The sequence below is a fragment of the Vanacampus margaritifer genome, chromosome 4 (genome assembly GCF_051991255.1).
Source record: "Vanacampus margaritifer isolate UIUO_Vmar chromosome 4, RoL_Vmar_1.0, whole genome shotgun sequence".
Taxonomy (NCBI): Eukaryota; Metazoa; Chordata; class Actinopteri; order Syngnathiformes; family Syngnathidae; genus Vanacampus; species Vanacampus margaritifer.
The window spans coordinates 28,383,655-28,403,090 of record NC_135435.1 but is presented as its reverse complement, the minus strand read 5'-3'; the positions used below and the strand labels follow the sequence as shown (position 1 = coordinate 28,403,090).

At 39.4% G+C, this 19,436-nt stretch overlaps 1 protein-coding gene across 2 annotated transcripts in view; it reads right to left on the bottom strand.

Annotated features, from left to right (window-relative positions):
• The window catches only part of htatip2 (HIV-1 Tat interactive protein 2), a 40,271-nt gene that overhangs the window by 4,063 nt on the left and 16,772 nt on the right, over positions 1 to 19,436 (bottom strand). Inside the window, exons 1-3 of one of the 2 annotated variants that reach the window (XM_077564324.1) lie at positions 1,100 to 1,286; positions 342 to 531; positions 143 to 250 (exon numbers count right to left, since the gene is read on the bottom strand). In XM_077564324.1, coding sequence (XP_077420450.1) covers positions 143 to 250; positions 342 to 531; positions 1,100 to 1,224 — 423 coding nt within the window. In that variant the 5' untranslated portion in view covers positions 1,225 to 1,286. Of the gene's footprint in view, positions 1 to 142; positions 251 to 341; positions 532 to 1,099; positions 1,287 to 19,436 lie in introns of those variants that run through there. The other variant, XM_077564325.1, reaches the window with a different exon arrangement.

The window sequence follows — 19,436 nt, the reverse complement described above, 5'->3', positions numbered from 1 at the left end:
ATAGTATACAACTGTTAATATGTTACGTCATACTTATTAATGCATTTTTGATTAAAATACTCTCCACTTGGCTGTAAAACTGGAATTCCCCCATTGTGGGACTAACGGAAGGCATTTTACTGTATTCTGCTTGTTTACTCACAGTCCCTGCTTTTGCCCTGGTTGTTCCCAGGCAGCAGTAGCCAACGTCATGGCCCTGGAAGGCAGCAGCATAGTCTTCGAGTTTCTCAAAGTCCACCACCTCTTGAACCTGGAGGCAGAAAAAAAACACAAAGTGAAGAAAATGCATAAATGCAACCTCATCGGGAGACGTCACATGGCTTCACAGTCGGCCCACTGACCAGGTTTTCAAAGGCTTTGCCCTCAAAGTTGAGCTGCCTTCTCCCAATGAGTGTTATTTTGGAGAAGATGTTGCGCTGCTGTAACTCTTGAAGCAGCACCTTGCCAGTTTCCCCAGATGCCCCGAGAACAAAGCAGCTCTTGTTGTTCTGCCGGAAATTTTCCTCCAGCGTTTTCATGTCTGATGTCATTCTGTGTATCAGGAAAAACAAGGCTCTTACCATCGTGCGTATCTTGGTGTTCACAAATCATCTCACACAGGCAAGCATAAACATTAAAGGAACATGTTTATGAGTTATTTCATTTGGATAATAACAGGATAGTAATGATTTTGCTTTAAATGGTTGTTGGGTTCATGATGGTATGCAATTTTACAGAATTAAGGACAATTAAGTCAACAGCACTATCAAATAATTATTTAATTATCATAGAGAACGTGGTTATGTTTGGCTAATGTCATGTACAGTTTTCTAAATGACTCAACTCCCCCATTACAACATGAATGAACCAATGCAACAGAAAAAAAGGAGGAAAACTGCAGCTAGATAAGGTAACCTAAATATTGAAATTAGATGAAATGTCTTCGATTTGCTGTGCATCTTTGGTTGTCAATTTTGTTGACCCACATATTCACACTAAGAGCCTCAAATGATTGTTTTTGTGAGTTGAATGCCGCTTACGTAAACTGGCCATTTACAACCGCATTTAGCTTTAGCGCTAGTAATGCCTCCGGTGTCAAACGTCAAGCAGCAACCTTTACCTGCCGAGGTGCTCTGGCTCAGGGTCGTCGAAACACTTGAGAACAACTCCGACGATGACGATGAAAAGGGCGAAAAAGGTTGTGGCTTTTCCTAATGTGCCGCCCACTAGTTTGATAAGAGGCATCACTCGGAACAAGACGCCACTGACAGAACACTTCCTGTTTGCCTCGCGCGTTGTCTTCCTTCCTGCTGTTCTGATTGGTTGAGGAATGCGGAAGCGCCCACTGTCACGGTCCTGCGTGGTGCTCTTTAAACGTTGTCGTCTTTAGGTTTTCTTTTATTTTGTTTTACAGTGCAGTAATGAACTAAAAACTAATTGTCCTTTTTTTCTTGCACTTTGCAATGCTGAGCTGCTAGTGACACGTTAAATACAGTACACCCAAATCAAGACCTCATCATCATGACGTCACACGCCCTCACGTCTGCCTATTTAACTAAACAAACAAGTCATTTAAAAACAGTGCAAATGACTTGAATGATACTTTTAGCCTTCTCAGGCGAATGTGTGATGTGTTAGTCGAAAAGAACATGCTATTTACATGCCCGTGCCTACCCGGCAAGATGCCTGTGCCCCCGCTTGAGGCACGGATCTCTACAAAATAAACTGTTTTTAAAATTGAATATTAATTTTATTTGATGATAGTGTTAAGTTCTTTATCACTAAACATTAGAAAAAATATATAATAATAATTTAATCAAGCTACTCCAGCCACAGGTAAAATAAGAAAAAGAAACACATCTATAGTTGACGTTAGAGGATCCCTAACATGCATGTTTTGGAAGAAAACCTACGCAAGGATGGGGAGAACATACAAACTCCATATGATACAGGAAATTTAGAACTGAAATTCAAATCCCAAACCTCAGAACTGTGAGGCAGGTGTATTACCCACTAACCCACCATACTGCCCCATGGAAAGCTGACTTTAATATTTGCTATATTAAAAGCAAATTTCAATTAGAGTATTACTCCTAAAATGGACTTCAATATAAAACGATGCAGGATAGGGTGTGAGATAAGACAGCATATTTATGAAAATGTTCTGTTACAAAAACACCGCCTGTGTGACACATAGCGTGTCAACAATCCATCCCGCCATTTTGCTATTCTGTATAATGCTTATCCTGTTCAGCGTCACGAGGAGCTGGATCTTATCGCAGCCGACTTTGAGCAAAGGATGTTTTTAAAGTGCTGCGAGAACTATATCATAGTGCGTGACACGAAGTCTGCAGAGTGCGAATCAAACCCTCAAAAGGCCTTTCACTTTCTTCAAACCTTCAGGGGGTTTCGTTAAGCAAAAGCCCCACACAAAGAAGGCAAGTCCAGTCACATGCAATGAATTCATCAACTCCCCATGTTTGGAACACCCCTACCATTTGGAACACAAGGCATCGACCCAATCTAATAGAATATGACGGCGCCAGGGATGATCCTTTAAAGATGTCAGCAGTAAGAGACAGAAAGAAAAGAGGCCTTAAACTGGCACTCTGCTCAAATGAAATGTCGCGTCTTTGTTCCTGAGCCGCAGGTGCTAATTGGGCCTAGCGGTGGGGAGGAAAGCTGCTGCTGGGCTCCTGTCTGTCGCACCTGTTGGGTCATTGTCTCAAGCATTGATCAGACAGGAAGTCGCAGTAAGAAGGCTTATGGCTCGCTTGGTGCATGGCAGAAACGTGGTTCAATTTCCTTTTTAGAGCTTCGCTGTTGGAGGTGGAAATGCCAATGGTGGTCAGTGGTCAATCACGTTTGACCATTGTTGGCCTTTTACTAAAGGATGTATAGAATTCATGTTGCATCGCTACATTCACTCTTTTTCAGGCTTTTCTTAACTTTCCATGCATTACATTAGACAAAGTTTTAAGACTTTACTTTCACACATCAGACACTGGACAGTTGTACCGATGACAGTGATGTGGCTTTTTGTATTTAATCGCCAACATCTGTTCAATGTATGCTCTTCAACCATTCCCACATTATAATTTGTACCTTTGGAGTCAATTAAAAAGCTACATTCTATGACCATTTATAAGGCCAGTGCCTGAGTAAAATATATTCAACAAAATTATATTAAATAATTTAATATATTGTATTTTTTCGCAGACAAACCAGTGATCCGAAAGTTTATTGTGCATTACTAGTAACTGCATGTCAAAAGTTTATACTAACACACAACACAGAATTAGCAGAAAGTATATCATTGACATGCGTATCCACTTTTTGTGACAGTTTTATTTAAAATACAGTCGGTGCCTTATCTCAATAAAGGTTGGGAATCACTGAAATAGTGTGTTTTACAGCTTTGTGCACCATTGTGGGATGGAACGCGGCCGATTGAAGCGGCTCCCCTCATTCCCCGTTGAAATCAGGGAAGTGAAAGCACACGTTGCGGAAGCAGAAATCGACTCGCAGGGGTCCGCACGTTATTTGTTATAAATAAATAATTTTCTGACCAATTAAGCGAAATTTGGTTGGAAATCACGGCCGTAATCTATTTGTGCTAGTCAAGCAAAAATACCAAAAGAAGTTAAACTCCACCCATGCACACAGTTCAACTGCGCTTTGTCCTAGACTTTGATATTGGGCACGAAAAAAGGGCCCCTTGGACTTGAATGGGTCATGTTGCGATTCTGACAATTCCAAGATGATACAGGATCGTGTACTTGAAAACCACAATTTTGGTTTCGATACAGAATGGTTAGTTCTAGTTGCAAAATCGAAAATAGAGAGACAGAGTGTAAATGGATTTGCTACATTAGTTGTACACGCCAAACTAAACAGTTAAACACACAGTCACTGTCAAGTTGGTTAACATTCTGAAATAATAACATTGCACAGTTGAGCATTTACACAACAATTCCGTAGACCGTTTCTTTTGATTCCATTTCTATAGGCATAAAACAATCCCGCCTACACGTGCGCACACATGAAGACGCGGAGGCACAAAACGCAAAAGCTTAAGGTTGAGGAGTGCCGTTCACAGACTCTGAAGTGTGATGCTAATGATGGTAATTAATGGAGCCTGACAGCACAATCTGCTGCCCATTGTCTCCCAATAAACAGCCTTACAGTCCACATGAGCCACAGAGGGGGCAGCGCTTTGAGAAGCAGACTGCGGCCCGGGTGGAGGGTCACACCTCAGGGGACAGTCCTGATCCTCAAGTGAGGATTAACTCAATTAGAGAGGCCCTGTTTGATCAAGATGCAGCGACGGATGCGGACCTATATGAGATGTGTGTGTGTGTGTGTGTGGTGTGGTGTGTGTTACTGTTGCCATTATTTGTTGCTATGTGTCCTGATGCAGCTGGTGTCAAGATGATGTCATTTTCTAGACTCTGACCTTCCGCATATATCCATTTATTGTCATGCATCGCAATAGTAATTAAGCTCCACCGCGGGTCATAAATGCATTTGATACGTGATCAATTAACATTCAATGCATGGAAACTTTTTGCCGTCAAAGATAGAAAGTGATCTTTTCTATCGGTACACTCAGATGAAAAGAGTAGTTCGTGCTATGGTGAGCATTGAAACTAATTATTTCTTTCTTTCTGCATTATCTAATCATACCTTTCCAACAGGAAGCAATTTGTAACAGTCGATGGTGTTCAGTCCTCTTGTTTAGACCGCCATGTTGGTGTTCCACAGGGCTCTGTTCTAGGACCGCTACCTTTTCTCTGTTGATTAATTGTTACCAAATTCCTGCTAGGACGTCCACACGGAAAACGGATGCGGATGATGATGTGCTATTTACGCCAGCTAAAAACATCCAAGAAGCATCTGGTATGCTCACAAATGGCTGAGGTCCATGTTTGGCTTATTAAATCCTTGTTGAACGCAATAAAAATCTGTGTATGATGTTCAGTAAACATGAACAAGAAATTAGAAATTGCTCAAGTGTGTTTTTCCAAAGTTACAGAACTTGAATTAGTTACTGCCTTTAAATACTTGGGGGGATCCTTGACCCCACATTCAAATAAAAAAAACTAAAAAACAGAAAATCTGTAAAATTCAATGTGCTGAATATCAGAAATAGTATGTCAATATGTACAGTGAAAACGTTTCTTCATGCAGTGATCTTCACATATTGACGCCTTCTTAAAACAATCGGCGAGGTAATTTTTTCAGATTTTTCAGGAAACACAAAAATTTAACCATTTGCATCATGTGGAGATGATTTAGGCAAAAAAATAATTTTAATGACAGGCAATTATTTTAAGAGGGTGACAATATCGATTATTGTGTGACTAGAACTTGAATAAATCAAATCCATCCATCTTTATCATACTGTAACTTTACAACACACCAGGGTTGTTAGAAATAGAAAAGAAAAAGGAAAAAAAAAGAAAATATAATGCGGCTTGCGGGTGGGAACAACAACAACAAAGGAACAATAAGTAACAGTAATGCGTCTTCCGCCATTTTGTTCTAGGCTCAGACCTCCAGCCAAACAGGGTATCCGAGGTGCTCAGCGGAGCTTTCGCGCTCAAAGGGCCACGGCTAAGCAGCGATGAGACTTACTTTTCCTCCTCCGAGGAACAATAAGCTCATTAAAGGAGCAAACAGATTATAAGTGTGTTTCAATAGGCCACCATAAAAAGAGTCTGGGGGACCTGGCAGCTCCCAGCTGCTTGAGCTAAGAAGACACTTGCACATCTGGCAGACCACCTGACTTCCCGGAATGCTGTCTGAGAATGTCCCTTTCAAAGTAAGCTTTTGGATATTGAAGAGGAATAATGAATTTTGTCCTCTTTGCGTGTTCCAAAAATGAAGATAGATTTAATGTAAGAAAAATACACCTTTGCAAAAATGATTTTTAATCTTTCAGAGATCTCTGGACAGATAACAGCTTCCGATTACATCACTTAAAAACGTGGGATTTCAGAGCGTCAAATGTGCTCTTCTACGTGTACAATAGCTTCTTATAGTTAAAAAGACCTCCTTTTCATTTATAGACTAAACATACTCTCTGGTACTTTTCCGTGAGCAGTGGCGTAAACAAGGTCAGATTTGGGTGTGTGTTCGGGACTGAATATGTTATATAGTTGAAGGTTCTATTTTTCCCCATAACAAAATCTCACAAACAAGTTGAACCAAATTTACGGTGGCCGTGACTGATGAAGAAAGTAAAGAGTGTGTGTGTGTTATTTCAAAGCAAATTTTGTTTTCAAGACCGAAATGTGCGTGTACAAAACGCTGAGAAGGAACTTTTTTAGACTAAATAGTATGACCCAGTTTAAGGTCAGATTATACCGAAATCAACACCATCTGCTCTGCACAGGACACAAAACAATTCGACAAGGTTAATATGAAGAATTAAAATGTTCATAATGTGTAACAATAGTTGATATATGAAATTAGGAATTAAAAATGTTATAATATCTTTCAATATGCAACTAAAAGAACTGTGACTATTGTATAATAGGACGCATCCAAAGCATGAGTTCATGAATGTGGAACGAGTTTGTGAAGTTAGGATTCAGAGTTGGACGGTTGTCTTTTATGATGTGTAAAGGAAGGACACGCACGCTTACAAAGGTTTGCTGTACAGGACCACACAGAATTGAAAAGAAGAAACATGCAAATACAGTCAGGCGTTGCTTTTTTTCAAGGCTTCATTCATGTTTGCGCAGGAAACGTGACAAGGTTCCAATATTATTCATGAAGCCTATGGTAATTGATTTTATGGAACTCCATCATGGGCACTTTACCGGACTGAAATTAACCACGTCCAAATATTTTTTCTACTTGTAGCATTAAATGTGTTCTCAATGGAATACATTTTGAGACCTCCGTGTGAAAGGATGTGCATTTGCCTCCGTTTCATCACAATGGCTTTAACTCAATCAGCTAAACAAGTTGAGACTCCCTTTCTCTGTCAATGGATTTATTATACGGATTTTTATTAAACAGGGTTTTCCATCCATATACTTTGTAGTTTAGAAGTGTGATTATGCACGACCACACACACACTCACACATGCCATTTTAGGACCTCCGTGGTATCTCAAAGTGCCCAAATTTTGGATTTAGAGAGATGTAATGATCAGCTTCTCCATAGATAGCAAGAGAAAGGAGGATGAAATGATAAGTTACGATGGGACGTTCCCAGGAAGGAATCAAAGTTGAAACAGTTGAATCTGCATGTTCTTGTATGACGTAATAATAGCATAATGCAGCAAAGCCTCTTAGCTAAAACTCAAAGCCAAACAGAAATATCCATGATCAGATCTATTTGCAGTCTCAAATCTCCTCTTTGTAGAAGGAGCGGCGAGGCTTAATGACTCCTTTGAACCGGCGGCATCTTTAACAGAGTGGCTTTGGGAATGTCATCCAACTAACCTTTAGTCTCGTTCCCACATTGAGTAAGAGTGAGGATCATGTAATACCCATCTTTCAATTTTCGTCCACCTCTGGTATTTGCTTCTTTCTTTTGACAATCCTACATGCAAATATGGAGCTAAATGCAAAGCACTTCAGCATTGACTAATTTTCTCAGAAATACAGACTAAGAAAAGACATCATGTTAAAATTTAAATAAATGTTTCAGAGACTGAAAATAGCATAGTGGAAATTGTTGTTTTTCTTCCAAATGTCAAGGAAAAATACAGATCTACGTTATAATGAAATTCATAACTCTAAAAAATGTGGTGACTCGAATTGAGATGCGGCCGCTAAAAACAAATTTCCAAATCAGAATTTTCAGATTCGAGTGATTCACTGTTGGCCTCTGATGCAGTCCTAGCTCAGAGAGAGTTTGCAAACTTGGACGCTGGATAAGAACCCTCCAAAGTTAGCTTAGCGCAGGCTAGCTAGTACAACAGACATGATTTAAAACTTGTGCTTTGTGGATTTTGGCCAGTGTACGGCAAAGGATCCTGGAGGCTAAAGTGAAGTTATTTTAAAGTCAAAAGGAAAACCTTTCCATCATTTTTTGCGGCTGCGTTAGCGCATCGGCTGTTGATAGATATTGTAACATTTTTAATACTTCATTTTATTTTATTAACCATTGTTACACATTATTAACATTTTAATTCTTTATATTAACCTTGTCGAAATGTTTTGTGTCCTGTGCAGAGCAGATGGTGTTGACTTCGTATAGGCTGACCTTAAGCTGGGACATACTATTTAGAAAAAGTTCCTTCTCAGCGCTTTGTGCGAAAACACATTTGGTCCTTGAGAACAGAATCTGTTTTGAACACCCACACCTGACTCTGTTTTCGCCATCGCTCACGGAAAAGTACCAGAGAGTATGTTTTGTCTACAAATGAAAGAGAGGAGGTCTTTTTAACTACAAGAAACCGTTGTGCACGCGGAAGAGCTACATTTGACGCTCTGAATCCCACCTGTTTAAGTGATGAATTAGAGGCAGTTATTTGTCCAGAGATTCTCTGTTTTTTATTAAATCATTTTTGCAAAGGTGTATTTTTCTTGCATTAAATCTATCTTCATTTTTGGAACACGCAAAGAGGAAAATAATTTTATTCCTCTTACACTGTATACAGGCTTTGTATGGTACACACAATTAGTAACCCATTCGTATTGGTATATTTGGTAGTTAAAGATAAACAAATATGTAAAGTTGTAAACGTGGATTTGAGCTATGAGTCCAGGCACTACTAATCATCATCTGCTTGCGTGTGTATTAATGGCGGACAGAAATGCCATATACATCACACAGTCACCCCCCCCCCCCCATCTCACTGTGACGCTGCTCTGTTTCGGCTGATCTGATCTGTGTCTGAGATGGAATGGGCAAGAAGGGAGATCATGCCAGATCATGACAGACCCACCACAGCACAGAGACCTCCCTGCTGATGAGCAAACATGACTACAAATGGCAGAGGCCGGCGGACAATCACTTGGTGAATGGCGGCTAATTAGCTGGAGGCTAATGCCAGTTTACTAACACCTGTATTAGCGCGCTTGCCCGGCAGGGAGTCGGAGAAGGCCAGTAAGCGCTAATCCCTCATAAACCCAAAGTGCTCCTCCCTAGCGCTGACATTAGCATATCATCCTGGTTGAGACAGCTGTTCCCGAAGCAAATGTGGAGTGAAACATTATACTGTAGCTACATGAAGTTGTTTAAGAATTCCCCTGCAGAACTCTTAACATTACTTGTTTAACTTTAAACACTCTCAAACTGAATTCATTCGTTTGTCTATTTGAGTCATCAACCACAAATATAGCCACCGACAATATTTACGTCTGTGTTTAGGTCAAAATTCAATTTCTGAAACATTCGGGATAACCCAGTTTACATTTATGAGCAAACAGTTACTCCCATATACATGTCCCAATTTAAACCGCAACGCACGGACAACATCATTACGCAAATATACATCATTTCCACTTTTAACTTTCTACGGTCAATAAAAGACATTATATTCATGCCACTCATATGGTTTCCTCCGCGTTCCAAAAGTGTGGTTCTGTTCAGAGTCATCCTCTCGTGTAATTTCTGGTGGGCTGTGTGCCAGATGCACATACCGTATAAGTATGCATGTATACACACTGTGGCATCTTAGCTGTAGAGACAGAAAACATGAAAACGCTACGGAGAAATCAATGTCAAGCTTACTGTATGTTGCGAATGGCAACGTAAGATGGCCGCCTCACATACAAGTAGTTCCTGTACTCAAACAACCAAGATTCTTTGCGAATAGAGCATGCATAGAAAGCAAACAAATATTCCGTTCATTTGAGATACGGTTTAGAAAAGGGGTACGAGTGATATTAGAGCACATTCAGGTTTTTAAAACCCAAATAAGAGCATATGTGGGTTTTTGTGCATTTATACTGCTTTTAAAAAACTTGAATATTTCCAATATTCAGATCTTTGAAAGGGTTACTGACTGCATGTAATGTAGTCAATAGTTTGGTTTCCATCCATCCATTTTAAATAGAATTTTCAAGAAATGCAAAAATAAAACTGAATGGAAACGCTAGTAATTCGAAGGGCCCAAAATTCGGCAAAAAGTTTTTACGCTTAGAGGGGGTGGATTTTGAAGCGTATTGAAAAAAGGAAAATGGGAATTTGGGCTATGGAAACAAGTTTTGCGATTAACCGCTGGCAGGACCGAAAACACGTCACACATTTTGACCAGATATTACGTCACATGTGCATTTGTAGTTCCGAAGCAATGTATGTTTGGGGGATGACGAAACAGAAATCTTTTTGGAATTAATTAAAGAAGCGAACATTAATACATTTTTAGATGGGGAAAAAAAAAAAAAAAAAACACGGTTTATCAAGAATTACAAAAGCAAACTCTTTACGTCATCGCACGGCGCAGTCGCTACTTGGTCTTCTTCTTTTAAATTACTGGTGGATCACATCTCTATGGTGTATAGCGCCACCTACAGCGGCGGAGTCCCCTCTCAATATTCGCAAAAAGAAGAACAGATGGAAACGGGCATAAGTCGCTAGCCCGTTTTGCGCATTTACAGTAAATTCGCTTAAAAAATGTGATACAATTAGAGGGAAACCTGACTAGTGTTTAAGGACGATCGTGTCAAATCAAAACATCTACCGTACCAGTACAGTACCAGAGCTGGGCAAAACCTTCGTTACATCGACCCATCATTGACGGACCCTCACCTTCCGGCGAATGCTTCCGCATTTCCGGCGAGTGCTTTATGACACAAAGCATCGTAAAAACACACGGACTGAGCATCGACCGAAGCAGGTTATTTTAACGAGGCTTGGCGTCATAAAGCACTCGCCGACAGGTGGGCATCCAGCAACGACGGGCATGTAACAATAGTTTTGCTCAGCTCTGCTACCTGCTGTAATTAAATTTGAGACGGAGCCATCGGAGCTGCTTGAAAAAAAAAGGCTCATGGGAACTTCTGCCTACGCACCGTGAGTCTCATTTCTGTGCTCTCTCACATTCCCATTCTCTCCCAACGCACTGCCTGGGTGGTGGGGAGATTACATGTTCCCCATGTGTGTATCAAGAAGAGTGCAAGGCCAATGTGTGTGTTAGGGATTAGCAAGCTTTAGCATTATCACCAGGACCGCACTGGCTACATTCCCTCGCTGCGGCAATAATTTGAAGGGAGGAGAAAGCGGCCGGCCCATTAGCTCGCAGTCTGTTTGCTTAGGCGCCGGCCTGCTCTGATCCTCTAATTTCTCTCCCCTGATTCCAAGAGGATCTCTGGCTTTTGTGACAGAAGGATGGCGAAATAAAGGATGGTGCTGAGGGGCACATTGATTCAGAGATCACAGTCTTCGCTTGGGACATTCTTGTACACTTACCAAACTAATCAGTGTGTGTAAACAGAGTGGGTCTTGTTAAGGGCTGCTGGTTGAAAAGTGCGGGGCACTGGGGGTTGATTAGAAAGAGTTGCTCACGGACCACACCTGGTGTCTGATTGACGCTACGTTACTCGCAACTGAACAGAAATAAATTTGATGCTTTAGCATAATATGACAAAAACTTGTATGAAGAACACCTCAAGAAGTATAAACAAATCAAATGAAAAACAGTGAGTGCGCCAGGAACTGAGTGTGCCGTTCCTAACCCCAAAACATTGCGAGCTGAGGGACTCTTTCATTTGTTACTACCTCATCGCAACACACCCCTATTTGGTCTTCGACTCACTTTTGAGTCCTTACCCAACGGTTGGGAATGGAGGAGCAGTGATCAAAATAGAAGTATATATAAGAACGAATATATAAACGGACAATTTTGTTACTATTTCGTGAAGAGCAATAACTCCCCCTAACAAGTCCATTCCCAAATTAAGCTTGGAAGGTAGCTTCAGCAAACGTCAGGCCTGTACCTCTTTGATGCGGGGCACGGAAACCTACACATTAAATTCCGTAGAGTAAATTTGACTCTATTTAGAGTGGGACCAAATAGACTCCGTTTTAGAGTAGGGACGAGGAACAAACTTACAATCTTCAGCTTGGGAAACTGTCACACTACTTACCTGAGCTGTGCCCCTCCTCCTGTTTGCTTATCTCCAAGAGGAGACCAAAAACTCCAAAGAGACCAAAAACTTTTTGCTTGGAGTTAGAAAGATTCCAGCTGACACGAGTGATATGCTAACACACAGCAGGAGCTGCGTGGCTCAGGGAGTAGATCGGTTGTCTCCCAAGATGGTCGTGAGTTCGTTCCTACACCCTTGAGTGACTTTTTTTCTCCAATTCTTTATTTTACCCTCTTCTAAGTGTAAATATTACTCTAAAACGGAGTCTATTTGGTCCCACTCTAAATTGAGTAAAATTTACTCAACATAATGCAATGTGTATTTGGCTTCCAGACAAGATGGTTTGATTAAATCCATTTTTATAGAAGCAATGCCAGTATTTGTGTGTGGAAATTATGTTTAAACAAAATTTCAGTTATTGTAATTAGAATTGTATTTCCTCAGGATTAGGAATTAAATAAAGCTTTCTCACCTGCATTGCAATGAGTGACTTGTTGATAAATACTATCCAGGTTCTTCTGTTGTTGATGGAGTTACTTATGACCTATAGAAGTCTGAAAGTATCACTACATATAAAAAAAAAACTGAAAGCCACGTTTTCTTTTCGTCAGTTATTTTGTTTTTAAATGAAAACAAAAATGCCATTAGTGTGCTACATGTTGTTATGAGCTATAAGAAATCCTGCCTGTAGAAGTTGATGACAATGAAACTGTGACAGTAAAAATAACACTTGCTTGACAGAAACTGGCCTTTACAAAATACATGCTGAAATGCCATACAGTATTAAATGCAACATCAGCTTGGACAACAGGAAAGCAAATGTAAAATCCGTTTACCCAAAGGGGTTTGTATTATAATAAGCCATCAATCATCAGATCTTAAGCCACACCCCAAAGGAAAACTCTTCTTTAAGCACTCAGTGACTCAATGACGTCCTTATTTTAAGTGGACATCCGATCAGATGTCACTATTAATTCCCCATACACGGGACCTCTTCTAATACCCCTCACAGCCAATTAGGGGACATAATGGGAGCAAAGATACAATGACAGAGCACAGGAGTTAAGAGGAGCTACACATGCTACCCTGCTCGTCGTCAGCGGGGACAGGAGGGTTAGCTTGCAAATCAGTCCACATACGTACTTGGGACTCTACTGGGGATTCCTGTCCAGCTCGGTCTGAATGTGCAGCTTATGATCCAGTAATGACTGCTTTGGTGCTGATCTGAGGGGCACCTGAGGGAATTTGGTGTCAGGCAACCTTGGGCTAAAAGGAGCTTTGATAGGCAAAGTGGCTTGGTGCTTGCTACATGCAGGAACAGGTTCGAGATAATGGGATATGTCACCACTAACTTGTAGTAGACAAGCACCTGGCTGAAACCCCTGCTTCAAAAAGCAAAAAAAAAATATATACAATCCAGAAAAAAAAGAATTTGGAAAAAAAAAATAATAATAATAAAATAAAAATAAAGAATAAAATATATACACACAAAAGCTAACTGAGTCGAACCCTAAAATTCAAATGCCCAAATGGCGTACGGTTTGGGAAGAGACCGACACATAATAACAATATTGGCATCAAACATTTAAAAAATACAAACTCAAACTCTTTTTTTAATTTTTTAAGTATATGTTTATTGAACAAAGTTTAGGGCTCATAAAATATTGGAGTTCAAAAAAGAAAATCTTAATCAATAGACATCTTTGTTTTACAAATCTAACAAAAAGTTCAGGAATATTCCAGGCATGTCTTCAAAAGTAAAATAAAAACTTAAGTAAACAGCTCCCTGTTGTTTGCTACAGTAAATAAAGTTTTCATTCATTCATCATCAAAAAAATATATAACAAAGTGCTGTATTAAAATGTTATCTTAGTTTGAATTAAAAGGTGCAGAGAGTTCCCAGGGTCAGAAGCATCTATGAAAATTTAAATAATAAATAATAAAAGTGCCCAGATTTTTTTTTTCCTGAATACTTTTTTTTTTTTTTTTAATGTATCAAATATCGGCCGTATGATTCTTCAAAACGGCCGATGCCGATATTCGTCAAAATGCTGAATGTCGGCGCCAATAATCAGCCCAGGCGATAATCGGTCTATCCCTAATATATTGGGCGAGGGCCCAATCGTGCCAAAAATTCTAAGTGCATAATCTGGTTTGTTTTTAGCCTCAGTCAAAAATCTGGACAAAAGAGTTTAACGTTTCATATCAAAGAGTTCTTATTAATTTGTTCTCGGTCTTCAAGCATAATAAATGTACAAACAAAGCACAGAACTTGCTTTAGAGGGTTTTTAAAGTCATGTAAATTATAACAAAGTGCAAGCACAAACGTATCAGTATACTGCACTGCAATATACAGGGAGGTGTTTCTATTTTTTTGCCACGAAAATAAACACCTTTAGGCTTGATCTCATTATTTAATATACTGTAATGCCCCTAATATTGCAGCAGGTGAGTATGGTCAATAAATCACTGACTGGATTAGGTCCTGAATACGTTAACGGAATGCTAACTGAATATCAACCCATTCAGGCTCCGAGGTCTGCGGACTCGGGTCAATTAGTGGAGCCCATAGTTCAAAGTAAACATGGTGAAGCAGCATTTAGCGGCCATGCAGCACACACATGAAAAAGCTGCTAACAGAAGTGAAGACTTGGGATTACGATCTTTTAAAGCATTTTTAAAATGAATTTTTCACAAATATGGCTCTTGCACTTTGTTTGTTTAGTAATTAAACACTTTTTATTTCTTTAAATTGCTTTTCAATGACTTTAACCTGCTTGTTTATGCATGCTTTTAAATGTACAGTACTTGTAATTATATGAGGCACATTGAGTTGCATGCATAGGCAAAAACTTCAACAAAGCCCTAAATTGTATTCATTTAACCAACAGCACATGCATCACTGCGCTCAGGTTAGCTGCTATATTGCTATAATGCTCTATTTGACCTTAATTTGAAAGAATATTTCATTAGAATTAAAAAAATAATAATAATTCGTACAAGATTTTAGTAGAATTTCATACAAAGAAAAATGATTTTTATTTTTAAACCGTTTTTAGAGCTGTTTGATATAAAAACAAAAAACTAATTCTAATTATTTTTCAATTCAATTAAACTCCAATTTTTTAAAGAGTGAAATAATTATTTTTTAATTGATTTGAAAAATGTTATAATTTATTTAAAAAATATATCAAACAGCTCTAAAATCTGTTTAAAAATAAACAAAGAATGAAAAATCATATTACATTTTCTTTGTATGAAATTCTACTAAAATCCTTTACGAAGTAAAAAAAAAAAAAAAGGGTAAAAGGCACTTTTTTTATGACAATGATGAGTTTTTAATTTTACTGCCCCTTTTTTAATGACACGATGGTCAAGTAGTCACATGTGTCTGCCCCTTAAGAATGTGCCCAATAGTGACATGATGGCGAATTGGACTATGATCATCTCTCATTGCTCTTTATTGATTGCTATAATCCTATAAAAGGGACACCAGCGCTGTCCGTGTGTGTGCGTGTGTGTGTAAAGAGGGGCGTTGCGGCCCGAGTTACGGGGGTTTATTCCGTCTGCTGGTCTTGTCAGCAAAGGGCTGGTTGCGAAGAATGATGAAGGCAGGTGGTGTGACTAAAGCGAGGACAGGACCAAATTGGGCGGATGCGAGTCTTTAGCATAGGGAGGAGGCGATGGGACAGGGGTGTCACCAGTCGACAGGGCCCGGTGGCAAGCAGCGCCGCGCACCACACCCACCCAACTGTTCCTCTTTCAGCGCCCTTCTGCCCGTTTCTCCCTCTCTCCTTCCCTCTCTCTCTCTCTCTCCATGCCTCGCTTTATTTCTTTCCTCTCCTCCTCTTTTCTTCTCCAAATGCATTGTTAACAAAACGGTTTACAAACCCTGGCTGGTACATTATCCACGACCGCCTCCTGTGAGATTGATTTAGGCAAATGGATTCAGAAAGGGAAGGAGGTGGGGAATGGGGGGGTGGAAAGGATGGAAAAAGGAGAAAGCCAAAAGGGGTGTGTGGTGGCTTTACAAATCCACCACATGGGCCACGTTGAATATTCCTTTTCACTTGCATTTTGAGCAGCCATACATTAAACGCTCATTATACAGCCTTTATGTGCAAAGAGGAGCCTCCGTCTTGGGGAGGGCAAAGCGGCTAAAGATGCACTATGATCTCCTTGCATATGCATGCATGGAGCATCTTTAGAGGCTTATCATCATGACGGAGGGACTTTCATGAGGCCTGCGTCTGCTGCTACGCTCACGGCCTTCACTTGCCATCTAAGAAAATACAAGATGAGTTTTCGCACAACTTCTTTCTGCTGGTAAAAAAAAGCAGAATAGAAGAAGCATCCGTGAGTAGCCGTAACATTGGTAGCACGGAGAGCAACTTATTTAAGCCTCCTTTTATGTTAGGGGTCAAAAATGACCAATTTTAAAGTTTAGAAAATAGAAATAAAACTTCACATCAGCAGACAATAACAAATGGTTCTTTTTGACATATTTGCAATGAAAACAATTAGTAATGAGCCATAACAATTTTTCTCGGGAGGCTTTTGGAATATTAAGCATAGCCTGGGTCAAATTGACCCGTTTTAAAGTTTAAAAAAAACTATTTCTTAAAAAAAAATTGCTATGAATATTCAAGCCAACAAACTATAAGAAATGGTTAATTTCTACATATGTGCAGTGACAATGGTTATTTATAAGCTATGTTTATTGGGATGTTTTTGGAATATTAAACATTCCGGGTCAAATTGACCCATTTAAAAAAAAGTTGTTGTTTTTTTTTGCAATGAATCTTCACATTGACAGACTATAAGAAATGGTTAATTTCAACATACAGTATGTGCAATTAAATGACAATGATTATTGGGTTGCTTAATATTAAACATTCCAGGTCAAAGTGTCCCATTAAGGGTGAAAAAGTACAAATATTTTGTTTGTTTTTTTAAATATATGAAGCCTCTCATCAAGAGACAATGAAAATAGTTAACAGTAATATATTTGTATTAAAAACTGTTCAACATGGGTTATCATTCATTATCAGGACGCTTTTAGAAAATTAAACATCGCCCGGGTCAAACTGACCCATTTACTACAAATGGTAATAATTTCCTAATGAAACTTAAAAATGGTTCATTTGAAATATTCGCAACAAAAGCGGCTAATAATATTTATCATGATGTGTTTTTATCATTTAACATACCCTCGGGTCAAATTGACCCGAGAACATTACTGTTGTTCTAGAAAAACCAACCTAACAAGAGTGCTTGCTCACTTACTCACAAACTCAATTTCACATTTCGTTTGACTTTTTAACTATATCGTGTTACATTCAACACCACTTTCACAACACTCTCCCTTTTCCACGACAATAGAATCATTTTCTAGAGGTGTGTGTGTGTGTGTGTGTGTGTGCGCAAGGGGAGGGGGGGGCAAAGGTTGACCTGGGCATCCCATCATGATAAATCACTGCTTAATGAGGAGTCTATTGTGTCTTCACATATTGTGTCGCCCTGCGCCGCCTCCCCTCCGCCGCCACCTCCTCCTTGTGTCCCTTAGAGCGCTACCTTTGGGTTGTTAAGCTGACACAGATAATGAACTGGCCGCTTTGAACTGTCCTCACAATATTGACTGGTTGCACACAGCAGATGTCTCCCTGGCAGAAAGCAACTGGTAAAAGCACATTAGGTTAACAAAGAGAGCTTTGCTTTGCGAGGGGTGGGGAGTTGAGAGGAGGTGGCAGCGGGTTCGTGTGGGTGTGTTGCGAGGGATGCTTTGGGGGGGGGGGGCAGAGGGCAAGCTTCAGAGTTGACAGATCTGGGGGATTATATCAAAACGACACATTTGCTAATTATATGATGGAGAAGTGGCAAAGATTGGGGACGTCCTCAATGGGAATGCCGTTGCTTTTATGGTGTTATGAGACATGCGTGGCTTGATCACAATTGGCTATATTATCGAAATGCATATAAAATGAAATTGGAGGTTTGAATTTTCAGAACGAGAATAGTGTGTTTGCTAGTTTTAGCAGAGGAGCAACATTTGGTCACTTTCTGTGGGTGTTTAAATTGATGCCCACACGCAGTTGAATCATAGCTGCAAATGAAACTATATCAATACAAAATAGCGTTAAAAAAGCCCCCAGAAATATCAATAACATCAAAAACTAGAGATGTTCGATACCACTTTTTTTGTCAGGCCGATACCAGTAGAAGAACTTTTGAATGGATACTGAGTACTAATACCAATACCACTAGTACAAAAAAACTATGACAGATCATTTTAAATATTCCAATATAGCATTTTTTTCCCTTAAAATAGCATGAAATTAATGGAAATTGTCTTTTTTTTCCCTCCATTTGTTCATAAAATAAGTATCTTGTATAGAACAAACAATCAAATGAATTTTCAGAAATAAATAAATAAAATGAAACTAATAATCTAGTGGCCAGAATAAGTGCCAATCAAAATATGTGGTTGTACATCTTAAATGGGCATCTGTCAGTATGTATGCCTTTCGTTCCTGATCGTAAAACGGCCACAAGAGGGCGCCGCATACTGGTATCGGCTATAGTTGCGATACCTTGAAATAAGGCCGGGAATCGGCCCGATACTCCGATGCCAAAAACACTTGTTCGAGGTCGATTTTTCTCAATTTTTCTACATGATTTTTTTAAGTGGTTTTGTATACATTACAAATGTTTATTTATATACATGATATTTAAAACAAATCTATGTTCTAATCATTTAAAAGAGTGCATTAACAAGACTGAAGAAATGTTTTCAATTAGTACTGCAGTCATTCTTTTTGATCAATACTCCATATTTATACAGTTTTTCATTTCAGTATGATAAGAAGTCATTAGACTATTAAGAGCGCTTCTATAAGTGTACATCAAAGTAAACATTATAAGTGTAGCCTAATAGTCATATTTGTTAAAAGTTTAAGGCACATAATCAATAAAGTGTGTATAGTACATTATTTGCATTGTCTGAATTACAATTTAGGACCCATAACACAAATATACTAAAATGATCCCGTTCATTTTCACTTTCATTTGGATGAGGGCGAGTGCAATGTGGCCTGTGAGGCGGCAAGTTTCTTTCTGCCAGAGTGACGGCTGTCTAATGGGTCAATAATAAGCCGTGACTAAACGTCCCCCCGAGGGGCAGCTTGGCCAGACATACGCTCGCAGAAAGCAGCAGAAAGGTACGAGCCACCAACACTGATTACCATATAATTGCATCCTTTGTATTTGACATGGAGAATTAGCAGCCCGCTAGGTGGCTAACTGGCCTTTTCTTCTGCCTGTGACGGCACAAAAACACACAGACGTACGCAATGCTTACAGATTTATAAAATGAAGCACTGCGTACATACACAAAGTTATAAGTAG